Source organism: Salvelinus namaycush, chromosome 35 (assembly GCF_016432855.1).
Source record: "Salvelinus namaycush isolate Seneca chromosome 35, SaNama_1.0, whole genome shotgun sequence".
Lineage (NCBI taxonomy): Eukaryota > Metazoa > Chordata > Actinopteri > Salmoniformes > Salmonidae > Salvelinus > Salvelinus namaycush.
In genome coordinates, this window is record NC_052341.1 from 19,191,448 (window position 1) to 19,210,794 (window position 19,347).

The window sequence follows — 19,347 nt, forward strand, 5'->3', positions numbered from 1 at the left end:
CACCAAAAAGAAGAAGAGACTTGATTGGGCCAAGAAACATGAGCAATGGACATTAGACCAGTGAAAAGTCAAAATGTTTGATTTTTGGTTCCAACCGCTGTGTCTTTGTGAGACGCAGAGTAGGTGAACGGTTGCTCTACGCATGTGTGGTTCCCACCGTGAAGCATGGAGAAGGAAGTGTGATGGTGTGGGGGTGCTTTGCTGGTGACACTGTCTGTGATTTATTTTGAATTCAAGGCACACTTAACCAGCATGGCTACCACAGCATTCTGCAGCGATATGCCATCCCATCTGGTTTGCGCTTAGTGGGACTATCATTTATTCTTCCAACAGGACAATGACCCAACACACCCCCAGGCTGTGGGCTGTGTAAGGGCTATTTGACCAAGAAAGAGAGTGATGGAGTGCTGCATCAGATGACCTGGCCTCCACAATCAGCCGACCTCAACCCAACTGAGATGGTTTGGGATGAGTTGGACAGCAGAGTGAAGGAAAAGCAGCCAACAAGTGCTCAGCATATGTGGGAACTCCTTCCAGACTGGTGGAAAAGCATTCCAGGTGAAGCTAGTTGAGAGAATGCCAAGAGTGTGCAAAGCTGTCATCAAGGCAAAGGGTGGCTACTTTGAAGAATCTAAAATCTAAAATATATTTTGATTTGTTTAACACTTTTTTGGTGACTACATGATTCCATATGTGTTATTTCATAGTTTTGATGTCTTCACTATTATTCTACATTGTAGAAAATAGTAAAAATAAAGAAAAATCCTTGAATGAGTAGTTGTGTCTAAACTTTCGACTGGTACTGTACATCCAACACATGGTTTCCATGTGTTTGATGCCATTCAATCCGCTCCGTTCCAGCTATTATTATAAGCTGTCCTCCCCTTAGCAGCCTCCTGTGCCCTCAACAAAGTTATTAAGCTTACCTTAACGTAAGGCTCTGGGTGTCTGTATTCAATAACATTTGACCCTGAAATAGCAGCAAAAAAAACTGGTCAGTGAGTGAACATCAATGATAAACAAGAAATCTGACCAGGCATGTCCCGCATTACATTATCACTAGATGGACACATCAAGTGTTACCTGTGGGAAAAAGGAGGTGCTGACAGAACGCAGTAGTTCAGTGAAGGCTCTGTTGTATTGAAGTCTGACCGTGCTGAACTCCTCACCGATGGCTAATGGGGAGAGGAGGTTCTTCGCTGCTAAATGCCGACCAATGGCTGGAGAGAACAGCAAAGACAAGGAAGTCATTCACTGTGTTGTTGTTCACAAGTTCTTTTTTTGACTTTTTACACACAAAAAATGATCTTTCCTGAAGTCAGCGATGCAAAAGTGTTGCAAAAACACAGACAAAAACAGAGTTTACCGAGTTACTTAGTTGAAAATAATCATATTCTAACCTCTCTTGACACAACAACCAGAGAATGTTCATGTTTTACTGACAGAGAGATCGAGTTTAGTCGATTCTCTTTACCTTTGAACAGCATATGTGAGCGGGTCGGGTCACTCTCATAGACAAAGCACAGGTGTTCCAGCAGGGAGCCCAGCAGCAGGTGGTTGGGGATGGCTGATGGAAACTCCTGGATGGACGGGTACTGTTTGCCTGCCATCAGAACCTCACAGTTGTTATCGGAGTCTGACGCTGTGTTTACGTAGAGGATGAGAAACAGGACAGAGGAGAGTCTGGTAAGTGTTTGTAACAAGATTATAGATTATGTAATAGATTGGATAATAGCTAGGAGATGATGCCCAACATAATGTAAAAAAAATATAACTTTAATACCCCTTTATAGCGAAATTAGTTATTTGTAAAAATGTAAGGGGGAAGGATGTAGCCACAGTATATATTGTATCTGCCCCATGGTACTGATGATGGGGGTGTGGAGCAAAAGCAGCCTTCAAAATTGGTTGTGACTAAATAAGAGTATTGATATGACCGGAAGTTACTTTTCGTAGCAAGTTAGGAGAACATCTTAGCTAACCCTAACCCAAGTCTCCTAACCTGCTCCATAAAGTCACTTCCGAATATATATATAAAAATTGGTTTAGCTCACATATTTTTTAATACAGCGCCCTCTATCAGACAACCTTGGTTTATACAAATCATTTGTCTTTTTTGCCCAAAACTGGCCATGGCCCGGTTTCCCCGATAGCGATGGAACTTTTAGGCTTACGAGTATTTTAACTATGCAACTATGTATTTTAACTAGGCCCATTCCTCCATGCAGATCTCCTCTAGAGCAGTGATGTTTTGGGGCTGTTGCTGGGCAACACGGACTTTCAACTCCCTCCAAAGATTTTCTATGGGGTTGAGATCTGGAGACTGGCTAGGCCACTCCAGGACCTTGAAATGCTTCTTACGAAGCCATTCCTTCGTTGCCCGGGCGGTGTGTTTGGGATCATTGTCATGCTGAAAGACCCAGCCACGTTTCATCTTCAATGCCCTTGCTGATGGAAGGAGGTTTTCACTCAAAATCTCACGATACATGGCCCCATTCATTCTGTCCTTTACACGGATCAGTCGTCCTGGTCCCTTTGCAGAAAAACAGCCCCAAAGCATGATGTTTCCACCCCCATGCTTCACAGTAGGTATGGTGTTCTTTGGATGCAACTCAGCATTCTTTGTCCTCCAAACACGACGAGTTGAGTTTTTACCAAAAAGTTCTATTTTGGTTTCATCTGACCATATAACATTCTCCCAATCTTCTTCTGGATCATCCAAATGCTCTCTAGCAAACTTCAGACGGGCCTGGACATGTACTGGCTTAAGCAGGGGGACACGTCTGGCACTGCAGGATTTGAGTCCCTGGCGGCGTAGTGTGTTACTGATGGTAGGCTTTGTTACTTTGGTCCCAGCTCTCTGCAGGTCATTCACTACGTCCCCCCGTGTGGTTCTGGGATTATTGCTCACCGTTCTTGTGATCATTTTGACCCCACGGGGTGAGATCTTGCGTGGAGCCCCAGATCGAGGGAGATTATCAGTGGTCTTGTATGTCTTCCATTTCCTAATAATTGCTCCCACAGTTGATTTCTTCAAACCAAGCTGCTTACCTATTGCAGATTCAGTCTTCCCAGCCTGGTGCAGGTCTACAATTTTGTTTCTGGTGTCCTTTGACAGCTCTTTGGTCTTGGCCATAGTGGAGTTTGGAGTGTGACTGTTTGAGGTTGTGGACAGGTGTCTTTTATACTGATAACAAGTTCAAACAGGTGCCATTAATACAGGTAACGAGTGGAGGACAGAGGAGCCTCTTAAAGAAGAAGTTACAGGTCTGTGAGAGCCAGAAATCTTGCTTGTTTGTAGGTGACCAAATACTTATTTTCCAACATAATTTGCAAATAAATTCATTAATAATCCTACAATGTGATTTTCTGGATTTTTTTTTCTAATTTTGTCTGTCATGGTTGAAGTGTACCTATGATGAAAATTACAGGCCTCTCCCATCTTTTTAAGTGGGAGAACTTGCACAATTGGTGGCAGACTAAATACTTTTTTGCCCCACTGTATTACCACCTATGGCTGCAAATATTGAGGCGACTTATTCTGACAATAGTGTGCAATTCGGGGGTCATTCCTGCTTCTGCAGGAACGCCCCCCTTCGAGCATCCCATTGGTTCCTTCATGAACACCCCCTATTGGTTCCTTCATGAACACCCCCCCTCGATCAAGAGGTCTTCGTGATTGTGTGACTCTTTTGAATGTGGGTCAAAAGGGAAATAAAAGTATTATCTGAGTTTGCTGTGTACCGCTTGCTGTGTACCGGAGTCCTCTTTGCTAGCTAGCGGGTGCGACACCGGTAGACAGCGTCCTTCGCTCTTGCCTTCCGAACACCTGCCCTCACCATTGTTAATGGAACTGTGGGAAAAGTGTCTTACAGGCAGGGGCAAAGGACACTGTCCACCAGTCGCCCCCACCTCCCCCTAATACAGCAGGCGGGAGCGACACCGTGTGCTAACTTGCTAGTTAGCTTGCACACGGTGTTGCCCCCACCTCCCGCCTGCTGAGTACCCGGGAAATCCGTGCCCGACAGGTGGGGGCGAAGGACACTTTACTGGTGTGTACTAGCTGAACAAGGCAGTTAACCCACTGTTCCATGGCCGTCATTGAAAATAAGAATTTGTTCTTAACTGACTTGCCAACTTAAATAAAGGTAAAATTGTAAAAAATGTTAGCTACCGTTGCTGCTTCTTCTGTGGGGTTTTATCGGCAGTTGGCATCAACGTTATGGTGCATTACCTCCATCTACTGTAGTGGAGCGCCCATGCCTCCCACCTATGTACTGGAGTCATAGCTTAGAAATTGACCAATAGAAGTATATGTATATATATACACTGCTCAAAAAAATAAAGGGAACACTTAAACAACACAATGTAACTCCAAGTCAATCACACTTCTGTGAAATCAAACTGTCCACTTAGGAAGCAACACTGATTGACAATAAATTTCACATGCTGTTGTGCAAATGGAATAGACAAAAGGTGGAAATTATAGGCAATTAGCAAGACACCCCCAAAAAAGGAGTGATTCTGCAGGTGGTGACCACAGACCACTTCTCAGTTCCTATGCTTCCTGGCTGATGTTTTGGTCACTTTTGAATGCTGGCGGTGCTCTCACTCTAGTGGTAGCATGAGACGGAGTCTACAACCCACACAAGTGGCTCAGGTAGTGCAGTTCATCCAGGATGGCACATCAATGCGAGCTGTGGCAAAAAGGTTTGCTGTGTCTGTCAGCGTAGTGTCCAGAGCATGGAGGCGCTACCAGGAGACAGGCCAGTACATCAGGAGACGTGGAGGAGGCCGTAGGAGGGCAACAACCCAGCAGCAGGACCGCTACCTCCGCCTTTGTGCAAGGAGGTGCACTGCCAGCGCCCTGCAAAATGACCTCCAGCAGGCCACAAATGTGCATGTGTCTGCCACCCCCTTTTTACTCCTAACATAACAATGGTCATTATGGCCAAACAGTTCTATTTTTCTATTTTATAAAAAGTATGATCTTTGTCCCCATGTGCAGTTGCAAACCGTAGTCTGGCTTTTTTTATGGCGGTTTTGGAGCAGTGGCTTCTTCCTTGCTGAGCGGCCTTTCAGGTTATGTCGATATAGGACTCGTTTTACTGTGGATATAGATACTTTTGTACCTGTTTCCTCCAGCATCTTCACAAGGTCCTTTGCTGTTGTTCTGGGATTGATTTGCACTTTTCACACCAAAGCACGTTCATCTCTAGGAGACAGAATGCGTCTCCTTCCCAGCGGTATGACGGCTGTGTGGTCCCATGGTGTTTATACTTGCGCACTATTGTTTGTACAGATGAACGTGGTACCGTCAGGCGTTTGGAAATTGCTCCCAAGGATGAACCAGACTTGTGAGGGTCTACAATTTTTTTTCTGAGGTCTTGGCTGATTTATTTTGATTTTCCCATGATGTCAAGCAAAGAGGCACTACGTTTGAAGGTAGCCCTTGAAATACATCCACAGGTACACCTCCAATTGACTCAAATTATGTCAATTAGCCTATCAGAAGCTTCTAAAGCCATGACATAATTTTCTGGAATTTTCAAGCTGTTTAAAGCCACAGTCAACTTAGTGTATGTAAACTTCTGACCCACTGGAATTGTGATACAGTGAATTATAAGTCAAAATAATCTGTCTGTAAACAATTGAGGGAAAAATTCCTGTGTCATCCACAAAGTAGATGTCCTAACCGACTTGCCAAAACTATAGTTTGTTAACAAGAAATTTGTAGAGTTTGAAAAACGAGTTTTAATGACTCCAACCTAAGTATATGTAAACTTCCGACTTTAACTGTTTAAATATATATTTTTTTACCTTTAAGTAGGCAAGTTAGTTTTTTAATTTAACCTTTATTTAACCAGGAAAAGCCCATTTAGACCCAGAGTCTCTTTTTCAAGGGAGACCTGACCAAGGCGGCAGCAACAATCAATACATTACAGAATTAAAACATACAACAACATGATCCAGCCTATAAAAAGCATTTACACTCCTCCATAACAGTCTCCCATCAATATTTTAAATTAATTCAGTGGCACTAACATATCTAGATGATGGCGCCGAAGAGGATGGCTGACGTTTTACATGCCCGTAACCAATTGGGCTATTTTGTTCGTAACTTATTTTTTTACTTACTTTGTACATAATGTTACTGCCACCGTCTCTTATGACCGAAAATAACTTCTGCACATCAGAACTGGGATTACTCACCACGAACTGGAAGAAGCTTTTTCCTTTAACGAGTCCGAGAACAGGCCCAGTTCCCCGTCATTTGCGTGTAGAAAAGACGGAGGAAAAGAGGACGCAGATCGGGCTGCCTTTTGAGAATCCGTAGGCAAGCGAGTCAACTCCCACTGCCATCAATTCTACTTCCTAACATGCAATCATTGGAAAATAAAATTGATGACCTACGATTATGATTATCCTACCAACGGGACATTAAGAACAGTAATATCTTATGTTTTACCGAGTCGTGGCTGAATGACGACACTGATAATATAGAGCTGGAGGGATTTTCAATGCACCGGCAGAACAGAGAAGCTACGTCTGGTAAGACGAGGGGTGGGGGTGTGTGTCTTTTTGTCAATAACAGCTGGTGCACGATGTCTAATATTAAAGAAGTCTCAAGGTATTGCTCGCTTGAGGAAGAGCACCTTATAAGCTGTAGACCACACTATCTACCAAGAGAGTTCTCATTTATATTATTCATAGTCGTCTATTTACCAACACAGACTGTTGCTGGCCCTAAGACCGCACTCAACGAACTGTGTAAGGCCATAAGCAAACAAGAAAATGCTCACCCAGAAGCGGCGCTCCCAGTGGCTGGGGAATTTAATGCAGGCAAACTTAAATCAGTTTTACAAAAATTTTACCAGCATGTCACATGTGCAACCAGAGAAAATAAAATCCACACACAGAGATGCATACAAAGCTCTCCCCCGCCCTCCATTTGGCAAATCTGACCATAATTCCATCCTCCTGATTCCAGTTTACAAGCAAAAATTAAAGCAGGAAGCACAGTGCCTCGCTCAATACGGAAGTGGTCAGATGACGCGGATGCTATGCTACAGGACTGTTTTGCTAGCACAGACTGGAATATGTTCCGGGATTCATCCAATGGCATTGAAGAGTATACCACATCAGTCATATCCCAACCAGAAGCCATGGATTACAGGCAACATCCAAATCCAGCTAAAGGCTAGAGCTGCCGCTTTCAAGGAGCGGGACACTAATCCGGACGCCTATAAGAAATCCCGCTATGCCCTCAGACGAACCATCAAACAAGCAAATCGACAATACAGGATTAAGATTGAATCCAACTACACCGGCCCTGACGCTCGTCGGATGTGGCAGGGCTTGAAAACTATTACGGACAACAAAGGGAAACCCAGAAGCGAGCTGCCCAGTGACGCGAGCCTACCAGATGAGCTAAATGCCTTTTATGCACGCTTCGAGGCAAGCAACACTGAAGCATGCACGAGAGCACCAGCTGTTCTGGATGACTGTGTGATAATGCTCTCGGTTGCCGATGTGAGCAAGACCTTTAAACAGGTCAACATTCACAAAGCCGCGGGGCCAGATGGATTACCAGGACATGTACTCTAAGCATGTGCGAATCAACTGGCAAGTGTCTTCACTGACATTTTCAAAATCTCCCTGACTGAGTTTGTAATACCTACATGTTTCAAACAGACCACCATAGTCCCTGTGGCCAAGGAACTGAAGTTAACCTGCCTAAATGATTACCGCCCCGTAGCACTCACGTCGGTAGCCATGAAGTGCTTTGAAAAGCTGATTATGGCTCACATCAACAGCATCCTCCCGGATACCCTAGACCCACTCCAATTCACATACCGCTCCAACAGATCCACAGATGACGCAATCTCAATCGCACTCCACACTTCCCTTTCCCACTTGGACAAAAGGAACACCTATGTGAGAATGCTGTTCATTGACTACAGCTCAGCATTCAACACCATAGTGCCCACAAAGGTCATCACTAAGCTAAGGACCCTGGGACTAAACACCTCCCTCTGCAACTGGATCCTGGACTTCCTGACGGGCCACCCCCAGGTGGTACGGGTAGGCAACAACACGTCTGCCACGCTGATCCTCAACACTGGGGCCCCTCAGGAGTGTGTACTTAGTCCCCTCCTGTACTCCCTGTTCACCCACGACTGAGTGGCCAAACACGATTCCAACACCATCATTTTATCTGCTGACGACACAACAGTGGTAGGCCTCATCACCGACAATGACGAGACAGCCTATAGGGAGGTAAGAGAACTGTCAGTGTGGTGTCAGGACAACAACCTCTCCCTCAATGTGAGCAAGACAAAAGGAGCTGATCGTGGACTACAGGAAAAGGAGGGCCGAACATGCCCCCCATTAACATCAATGGGGCTATAGTGGAGCAGGTTGAGAGTTTCAAGTTCCTTGGTGTCCACATCACCAACGATCTATCATGGTCCAAACACACCAAGACAGTCATGAAGAGGGCACGACAAAACCTTTTCCCCCCCAGGAGACTGAAAAGATTTGGCATTGGTCCCCAGATCCTCAAAAAGTTATACAGCTGCACCATCGAGAGCATCCTGACCAGTTGCATCACCGCCTGGTATGGCAACTGCTCGGCATCTGACCGTAAGGCGCTACAGAGGGTAGTGCGTACGGGCTGGTACATCACTGGGAGCAAGCCTCCTGCAATCCAGGACCTATATAATAGGCGGTGTCAGAGGAAAGCCCATAAAATTGTCAGAGACTCCAGTCACTCAAGTCATAGAATGTTTTCTCTGCTAACGCACAGCAAGCGGTACCGGAGCGCCAAGTCTAGGACCAAAAGGCTCCTTAACAGCTTCTACCCCCAAGCCATAAGACTGCTGAACAATTAATCAAATGGCCACCACCCCTCCATTTGTTTTGTACACTGCTGCTACTCACTGTTATTATCTATGCATTGTCACTTCACCCCTACCTACGTACAAATTACCTCTAACCTGTACCCCTGCACACTGACTCGGTACCGGTACCCCCTGTATATAGCCTCGTTATTCTTATGTTATTGTGTTACTTTTTACATTAGTTTATTTGGTAAACATTTTCTTAACTCTTCTTGAACTGCACTGTTGGTTAAGTAAGCATTTCACGGTAAGGTCTACACTTGTTGTATTCGGCCCATGTGGCAAATAAAGTTTGATTTTATTTTTGATTGTAGACTATTCCATGCCTCTGGTGCACAAGAAGAGAAGGCAGTCTTGCCTAATACTGTGAATGTCCTGGGGACTTTAAGTAGCAACCACCTAGCAGACCGGGTATGGTAACTGCTGGTGGTGAAGGAGACCAGACTACAGGAGGTAAAGAGGGAGTTTACCCAAAAGTAGATGAACACATACAAATGTATCTTTCTGCACATATAAAGTGAGGTCCAACTTAACATTTGGTACAATGTACAATGGTGGGTGAGTGACTTGGCATTTGTAATAAAGTGCAAGGATGCATGACAAACACAGTCCAGTCTCTGTAAGACAAGGGGGTTGCATGCATATACAACAAGTCACCATAATCAATTACAGCGAGAAAAGTGGCCTGAACAAGCGTCTTTCTAGCCATAAGTGGGAAGCAAGCCTTATTACAAAAATTAAAACCCAATTTCAATTTAAGCTTCCTCACAAGATTATCCACATGAACTTTGAAGGAAAACTTTTCATCCAACCATATACCAAGTTATTTGTAGGATGACACTTTTTCAATGGATAAGCCTCCAGATGTGACAATGCTAACCTTCTCTGGCTGAGTGCGAGCTCTGGTAAAGGTCATGAATTTCATTTTTTGTACATTCAATACCAGTTTGAGGCCATAAAGGCAGGCCTGCAGTGACTGAAAAGCAGTCTGGAGCTCTTCAACAGCCTGAACCAGAGAAGGAGCACATGAATATATGACTGGATCATCTGCATATAGATGTAACTTTGCTGGTTGCATCACATTTCCAAAATCATTACCGTAATTGCTGGACTATTAAGCGCACCTGAATATAAGCCGCACCCACTGAATTTAAAAAAAATATGTATTTTGTACATAAATAAGCCGCACGTGTCTATAAGCCGCAGGTGCCTACCGGTACATTGAAACAAATGAACTTTACACAGCCTTTAAACGAAACACGGCTTGTAACAAAAATAAATAGGCTTTTAAACGAAACACGGCTTGTAACAAAAATAAATAGGCTTTAACGAAACACGGCTTGTAACAAAAATAAAAAAAATAGCAGTAAACAGTAGCCTACCAAGAAAGTCATTGGTCACTATCTTCCTCCTCCTGTGCACTGAAACCACTGAAGTCATCTCCTTCGGTGTCGGAGTTGAATAGCCTCAGAATTGCTTCATCCGATGTTGGATCGTTTTCATTGTCGCTCTCGTCACTTTCATCCGGAGGCAAATTCCCCGCTGAGCTCATGCTGCCCTCTTCAACACGCAGCAGTCCAGCCTTTCGAAACCCGTTGATGATAGTGGATCTTTTGACAATGCTCCACGCTGTCAGGACCCACTGGCAGACTTGACCATAAGTTGCTCTTCGCATGCGGCCCGTTTTAGTGAAGGATTTCTCCCCACTTGTCATCCAAGCCTCCCACTGAACACGGAGCGCCACCTTAAATGCACGATTTAAACTGATGTCGAGTGGCTGCAAATACTTTGTTGTGCCCCCAGGAATCACAGCTGGAATTGAGTTTGTCCTCTTGATGGCTTCTTTCACAGAATCCGTTATGTGGGCCCTCATGCTGTCCAACACGAGCAATGCCTTGTTCTTGTGAAAGAATCCTCCCGGTCGCTTGCCGTAACACTCCGTATGCCATTCATGCATTAGGCTTTCCGTCATCCATCCTTTCTTGTTGACTTTCACAACAATTCCTCTCTGGAATTTTTCTTTTGGCATCGTCATGCGTTTGAAAATCAACATCGGTGGAAGCTTTTCTCCCGATGCCGTGCAGCTCAGAACACAGGTGAAGTGCGTTTTTTCATGCCCAGTTGTTTTCAGCGTGATGGATGATTCGCCTTTCCTGTTGACAGTCCGAGTGAGAGGCAGGTCAAACGTCAGAGGAACCTCGTCCATATTTATGATGTCGTGCGGGCCGATGGAATGCTCCGCTATCTTTGCATCAGTGAATTTACGGAAGTTTGAAACTTTTTCCTCGTAGTCGGGAGGGAGCTGCTGACACAGACTCGTCCGTACCCTGATGGACAGGCCTTTACGTCTCATAAATCTTAGACACCACGATGGTCCACCTCTAAAATCCTCAAACTTCATTGCAGTGGCGATTGTTTTGGCTTTCAGTCGGATCTGCACAGTTGAAACACCTCGGCCGTCTGCTCTCTGTGTGTTGACCCAGTCTTCAAGCTCATTTTCTAGTTCGGGCCATCTGCTTTTCTTCCCTCTGAAAGCTTTTGTTGTCTTTCTGCACTGAGTCAGTTGCTCATGCTGCTGTTTCCAACGTCTTATCATAGACTCATTAAGGCCAAGCTCCCGTGCAGCAGCTCTATTTCCCTTTCCAACAGCCAGATCGATCGCCTTCAACTTGAAAGCTGCATCATATGCATTTCTCCGTGTCTTTGCCATGATGAGGGTGACAAAATGACTACCGTAATCAGAATGATGGCAAGTTTGAGCGCGCTCGATTTGCGTCACATTATGTGACGGTGCTCAGTTTTTTGGCGGCATGAATTTGTGAAAGCGGGAAAAATCCATAAATTAGCCGCGTCATTGTATAAAGCGCGAGGTTCATAGCGTGGGAAAAAAGTAGCGGCTTATAGTCCGGAAATTACGGTAATCAAATTTGAGAACAACACAGGAGCTAAAATGGAACCCTGGGGCACACCTCTATTAATCTCAAGAAAGCCAGACTTGTGATTGTCAGTTATAAACATTGTGTTCTGTCAGAAAGATAGTTCCTAAACCAATTTACTGCCCCTTCACTGAGACCAGTGTTTCTGAGTCTAGCTAGCAACAATTCATGGTCAACTGAATCAAATACCTTTGATAAATCCACAAACAGAGCAGCACAATGTTGCTTTTTATCAAGTGCATAAATGATGTCATTTGCCACAGCTGCAGTTGTGGTGCTGTGCCCCGATCTAAAGCCAGATTGAACCCCGCTCAGTATGTTCTTCTCAATTAAAACGTTTAACTGTGAGTTCATTAGGGATTCATAGACTTTGGCCATGCTGGGAGTTTGGAGATAGGACCATAGTTATTAGCATCTGAGGGATCTCCACTCTTTAGCAGTGGGAGGACATAAGCTAATTTCCAAATGCTGGTATGGAATTGGTCAAGAGACTCAAGTTGAACATGTGAGCCACAGGTTCAGTAGTAATACCAGCTGCTATCTTTAAGAGGTAGGGATCCAGGTTGTTTGGACCTGTAGGCTTTTTAGTGTCTATTGCCTTTAGTGCTTTATAGACCAGTTAAGAACAAATTCGTATTTAAAATGACAGCCTTCCCCGACCAAACCCTAACGACGCTGGGCCAATTCTGCGCCGCCCTATGGGACTCCCAATCACGGCCGGTTGTGATACAGCCTGGAATCGAACCAGGGTCTGTAGTGACACCTCTAGCACTGAGATGCAGTACCTTAGACCGCTGCGCCACTCTGGAGCCTATATCCTACTGTTTATATTTTAATTTTGTAATTTTAAGCATTTTTTATATCGTTAGGTTCTAATTATCAGAGTAAGAACTCAACGGACACTATGAAAACTTAAACCAAGTTTATTCTTCCCAAAGGATCAAACAGCTGAACCGACAAAAACATGTTTACAATAGTGGTGGTATATGTACCCCACTTTGGGTCGAGTCTCCTCCTTTGCGCTAAACATTCTATCTTTATTGCCAGGCATGAAACTAAGTGATATGGGCAATAAACGGTTCCTTTTCCCTAACGTGACCTGACCTCGACCCCCTTCATCACTAATCACTTTTATTTTTTTCTTCTTTATTTTTGCTCCTTTGCACCCCAGTATCTCTACTTGCACATTCATCTTCTGCACATCTATCACTCCACTGTTTATTTGTTAAATTGTAATTATTTTGCCACTATGGCCTATTTATTGCCTTACCTCTCTAATCTTACTTCATTTGCACACACTGTATATAGACTTTCCTATTGTGTTGTTGTTTGTGTCGCACTGCTTTGCTTTATCTTGGCCAGGTCGCAGTTGTAAATGAGAACTTGTTCTCAACTGGCCTACCTGGTTAAATAAAGGTGAAATAAAACAAATGTTAAAAAAATTATCCATCGCTCTCAATGCCTGCCACATGATTGTTTTCCCTACACTCAGTACATTCTAAGCTTATTTGCACCCACCATATACCTTCCTCCTACAGATAACCATTAACTTCTGGTGTAGACCCTGGACTATGGCACCCCTCATGTCTCTATTATAACTAATGATTAATAATATTTAATCCAAACCCATCAATATGTTGCTTGTTTGTATCAATTGCAAAGACATTGGGAAGTTTGTATTTGTAGTCAACTTTGGGTACGCATTCACTCTAGCTATTTACTCCGATTTGAGCGCAATCTCGTCTAATTTCCACAACTTCCGAATTCGCTAGATGAAGTTCCACCCCCATTAATTTTCAACGGGAGCATGAGAGCAATGTGCAGGGGATTGTGGGAAGGTGAGTGGCGCAAACCCTGCTAGCGGGGCAAGAAAACGTTCAGCTCTGCTCTACTTTATGCAAATTGCACGAGGCCACCGCTGCCGTTAACCAATCAGGTGAGTTGCGGATGTTTGCTTGAAAATCTTCCTTTCATGAAACATAGTTTCGCCTGTCATTAGTTCTGGGCAAGCACAACCAAAAAAGATGGAGAAAAAAAAATCATCCGTGTGTCTGGTTTTCAAATTCTATATGATTTTTCTTTGCTAGAATACAGAGACAAAGTCACAAGGTCAATGGCATGGAGGAGGATTGCAGAGATTGTTGGTGCTGTTGATAGTGGGTGAAGAGAGATTTGCACAACAACGTTTGCTTGTGCTGCTAGCTAGCTATGAATATCAAGCAACCTAGACATCAAAACTGTGATCAAAGCCACCAATTGTGAAATGTGTCCACCAAAGAATAGAAATCACCAGTAACACGCACTATAACATTCTAAATGATACATTAAGCATGAATTTACCATTTAATATGCTACCAATTGGATTATGCTATCTTAACATTATGATTCTCATATTTTATGTCTCTTTCATTATACTTGTGTCATGACATTTATGATTATAGCTCACTTCCTGTCAAATAAATAGGCCTACATTCACATTAATGGGTAATTTGGGTAAAGGAAATTGTGGCTTTGACTTGCAAACATTGTTGTGCAAATCTCTGTTTACCCATCATCAACATCAACAGCAATCCTCCCCCATGCATTGACATCCTGATTTTGTCTCTGTATTCTAAAATCATTCTCAGCAAATATACGAGGTAGAATTAAAATGCTCCCCACAACACATTATTTTCCTTTTTGATATTTGTAATTAGCCTACAAATTGACAGGTAATTCTTTCCCATGTACAGTATTGTACCTAGAACACAAGGGTTGGATTTGCACTAAACAATTTCATGTCAGAAAAATTATGTAGGAAATCTGGCTTATGGTTAGCCTCATATACATTATCTACTGGTATCATTTTAAATTGAGAACATATAGCTAGCTCATCAATTTGCAAATTATGTGTGCGCATACAAACATGGTCTCTTTTTTGTTTTCTTGAGTAAGGCAGCTCCAAAATGCAGGTGTTTCAGCCTAACTCAGTGCTTTCTGTGGTGGTGGGGCAAGCCAGCAGAAAATAGGAGAGTTGCACCGTGATTGGCTCGGTGTTCTGTCACTCATGGGCACACTACGTCACCGCCAAGTCTAAGTCCTTAGTAAGAGTTGTCATGACTCTCCTGTGAGGATCCGAAGGATCAGGTTACAGTGGGTCCGCTCTACAGTGCCCTCTCTCTCCTGCAGAGGGGGAGAGGGATGGACTTGGACAGTTTAATGACGGTCGTAAATACCTTTCAGAACAACTCTGCCTTTGGGCTCTGCAGGATTGAGGGTAAGAACCCTTTTGATACAAGGAGATTCCTCCCACCAAAACTATGACATCCAAAAGTGGAGAATGACACAATATTCCTTACACAAATAAGGTGGTAAATGGTTGGTGGGGACTTAAAGAACAATCATGTCGAATTCGTTATTAATTTGTGTTGTAACTAAGGACAGTAGAACAACATAACTGTATCTCTGAATGTGTATATTTCCCAGGTATCAGATTTACATCTAAATGTTGTGATTAAATACGAAACTATTTGTGAGAAGATGAAATGTGATCTCAGCCTTCTAAATGAGAAAATGGTTTTTCATATCAAGTTTATCCAGTCAGTAACCAAACTCTGAAACTCTCTCGAAGAAGAAGACTACACAGGAACATTCAGTCTACAGCTAAGTACATTAGTCTAGTAAACTCGACCAAAGACGAGAAGACAAACAATTTACTCTCACCACTATAGATACCTCTATTCTAACGAACAGAGCCCGCTGAACAATGCAAGGTAGACCTCTGGAAGATACGTTCTAACCGACACTCCGAGACCAACCTACTTCAACTACAAAGGACATGGTGACCTCTGGTGGACAACCAGAGACTCTGATGAATTACTCTCCACAGACGGACCGGCGATTTCAACAGAAACAGACAGCAAAGACATACACACAAAAATATGTACATTCCAATTATTTTGAATGAGTGGCCGTTCATGTGCAAAGTATTCACATTTCCATGAGCATAGTTATCAGTTATATGTACGATAGTTGAATTCCTTTGTCTCTCCCTTTCCCTCTCTTTTGAATCCACCATTTTCTGTAACAAGCCATCATATCGGTTTAGTCCACTAGGGACCTTTCATTGCGTTGTGTTAGTAACCAATACCGTGTGTTTATGTATTTCTGTGTGATTAGTTAGTAAATAAATAAGCCAATTTGTATATCGCTGATTCATCATTTATACTAGGGTTCGTGAAGATATCCAAGAATTTTGCGACGTTCAGAATGAGACTGATGAGGTAAATCATAACTAATGGATGACTAAGATGATAACGATATATTTATATCTGTAGAGTTAATTCGGGAAACGGTAACTCATTAAACAAACTTTTTACTGTGCTGCCCCAAGATTGCTAATGAGTTAATTCCTACATGAAATGTAATCAGCGTAATAATTAAACATAGTTAATTGATGATAAAATAAATCGGCATCACATTAATGATAGTAACGACACGACAGGGTATACATAAAAAATTCTAGCCCTTTGAGTCCTGCCATATAGTTACATTAGAATTTCCCTTCCAAGAAGGCTCAAGGTCATTGGCCACAGATGAAATTACGTCAAATCACATTATATGTAGGGTAGCTTTGATTGGACTGATCATGACAACATCTTACTTTCAAAATCTTAGCTAGCAGTCATCATCATGAATCAAGCCGACAATCTAATGGCAAATCCTTTTCAAACCTTGTCATATGAAGAGAAATTATAGATAAAAATGATCGTGCTCATCGGCCATAAACATTACTCAACAAGTTGGAAATCGCAAATTCAACAATGAGTAGTTTCTGGTTTGGAAGGAATCAGTGACAGTGGCTAACTGCAAGCATTGCAACTGGGAAGTCGGGAATAAACAAGCTCAAACTGGGAAAATACGTTTTGAGTGGTCATCCAACTCGGAATTGTAAATCCGGCCCCCTTCTCTTTCTTTGATGACAAAATTTGACCACGAAGGACCGCCACGCCACCTTCCTGTTGAAGTGAGCACATCACAACAAGGTGAGTGCAAAAGGGTGTTATATGCTGCTGCAAAAATCATGTAATATGCCAGGGAGATATGGTCATGATATGTCTACTGTAGCTAAGAAAGTATTACTAAGTGTATGTTGTGTAGTAAGATGTTAGTAGCCCATGTGCCTCACCCTAATAATTTAGTCTATTTTCACCTCTTAATTTCACCTACTGTTCTGACTCGGTGGTGCACATGTAGCCTATAAGCTGTTGTTGAGAAATGTAATCATTGAACATTGTAAGATCTTTCATTGTCTGCTTGTATGCCCCCTTTATTTATCCTATGTTTCTAACTTGGTGTACAGGGAAAACACTGCAAGAATGGCCCATGTTCTGAATTCTGTCGCTGTACATTTCAAAAGTGCTGAACAAATAGTTATATTGACTACATCCGTCCTAGCTTGCTCATTAATGTCTTAATCGAAATTACAGATTGTCGTCCCCTTATGCCATAGTTTGTACATCTCAATTGTCAGTAGAAACCACATTTGTTTAAGCAAGTCAGCCATATCATTTTTTTTTTTTTAAAGGCAGTAAATGAGGCTGAATGAACTGTTTTGCTGCCAGACAAGGCACCGCTGATAGCCAGGTGTAGCAGTGGTAAGGTGTTGGGACTGCTGTTGGGACAGCTTTATGCAGGCCCTAACAGTTTGTGGGCACCGTTATAGTGCAATTAATGTATTGTATTGTAGTGGCTTTGCTGGCATGCATCTCACTCCCCCCCACCACCACCAAAATGTACATGTTAAAATCACTGCATGGCTGATATCCTGAGGCAGAGTAACAATGAAATAAAACCGATTGGGGAGCTCATAACTGGACAAAAAGGTCATGTTCATTTGAGAAAGCAACACAGACAAATTAGAGACAGATCCCCTTCACACCTTTTTATTGCAGAATTGTGATATGTGATGAATGAACAGTTCATCTTGAATAATATTTTAAGTTAATAATTAAAACAAGATTAAACACTTCACTGAATCAAAATATAATTTCAAAATGTACAAATAATCTAACTTGTTTGTAAATGTTAGACATCTTAGTAAGTAGGCTATTATTACTAAAGCATAATTTCAGGTGAACCAAAAAGTCCATACAACTTTGCTCCACTCCCTGATCTACTGGGTGAGTAGACTTCTATTCCAGCCCAGCAATAATACACATTATTATCAACTCCTTAGGTTTGATAAGTTAAATCAGGTATGTTAGTGCTGGGCTGGAACAGAAGCCTGCACACCCAGCATACCTCCAGGAGAAGGATTGGCCTGCTCCAGTTGTAATAAGTTTGTAGCCTACATTGTGTGTGACTTTTAACTGTATTGTTGTATACAACATTTGCTAACACAAGTACACATACAACCCATGACATACAAGGATGTTCCAGCAGTCTCTTGGGACATTCACTAGGACCTCTTCATCTGCAGACAGGCTTTCGCGCAGCTCTCCTCAGACGTCACAAAGAAACAGGCTTCATTTTATTACATTTAGACAGCTCTGGCGATTATCTCTCTGTCTTCATAGTTTTCCTCTCTAGGGACTAAAACTAGAGAATATTTTCATAATGTTATCCTACAACCTGCTTTATCTAGCTAGTACACCTACTCCCTTTTCTGACAGATGGAGCAGAAAATAAATTCACCCTCTTCCATTGCTGTTATCTACAAATGTATTTGGAACATGAGTTTTTAATTTAGAATGAAAAATAGGCCTACATCAAGCTAATATGACGTTAACTAGCTGATTATATTTCACTTTGCTAGCTATAGTATGTAAAATTGGCTAGCTGGATAACAAGCAGCTCATTATAGTTTAACATTTTCAAAACGTATTTACTAACTTACTTGAATAGTTTCACACCTACGCCCACGAAGCGGACAATATTTTGGAGACAAATGTTGTCAAAAGCGCATTCTGACACACTGGAAGCAATTTACGAACGCACCCTTTGTTCTGAAGTTATCAGTGGACACAGAAATATGAATAAACCATGTTTAGCGGATCTCTTCTGTGTATAAAGTGACGCAGGTGTGCAAAAAAAAGCATCTAACGATGCCCTTAGCTGTTCTACAAGTTGTCTGAGGCAGGCGTAAGACTACAGGCGTTTTCAAGTGCATTGGTTTTGGGAAACAGCTCGGAGATGTAACGATGTTCTTACGAAGGTGTTAACGACGAATTCATGCCGCTTTTAAAACAACTGTGAACTCTGAATAATACGAAGTAAAATTATGACGTCAGGGATCTTCAGGTCGGTTCTCTAGAAAGAGGCCCGAGTTGGATGACCGTTGAAATCGATTTTTCCCAGTCGGAGCTCATTTTTTCTCCTGGGTTCCCAGTTGTTTTGAACGCACTGAAGTCAGAAATTTCCCAGTTCCCAGTTGTTTTCAACGCGGCATTAGCTTTTGGGAAACCGGGCCAGGTAGGGAAAGGGGTCCAGCTCCGATATCGTCTCTCAGAGCAGTCCTCCCTCGGGGT

The 19,347-nt window shown here is 42.8% G+C and overlaps 1 protein-coding gene across 6 annotated transcripts in view; it reads right to left on the bottom strand.

Annotated features, from left to right (window-relative positions):
* The window catches only part of LOC120029492 (eukaryotic translation initiation factor 2-alpha kinase 1-like), a 39,342-nt gene that overhangs the window by 18,923 nt on the left and 1,072 nt on the right, over positions 1-19,347 (bottom strand). For all 6 annotated transcript variants that reach the window (XM_038974736.1, XM_038974735.1, XM_038974734.1 and 3 more), the window contains exons 2-4: positions 1,475-1,642; positions 1,084-1,220; positions 927-970 (exon numbers count right to left, since the gene is read on the bottom strand). In XM_038974736.1, the coding sequence (XP_038830664.1) occupies positions 927-970; positions 1,084-1,220; positions 1,475-1,642 (349 nt within the window). The remainder of the gene's footprint in view (positions 1-926; positions 971-1,083; positions 1,221-1,474; positions 1,643-19,347) is intronic.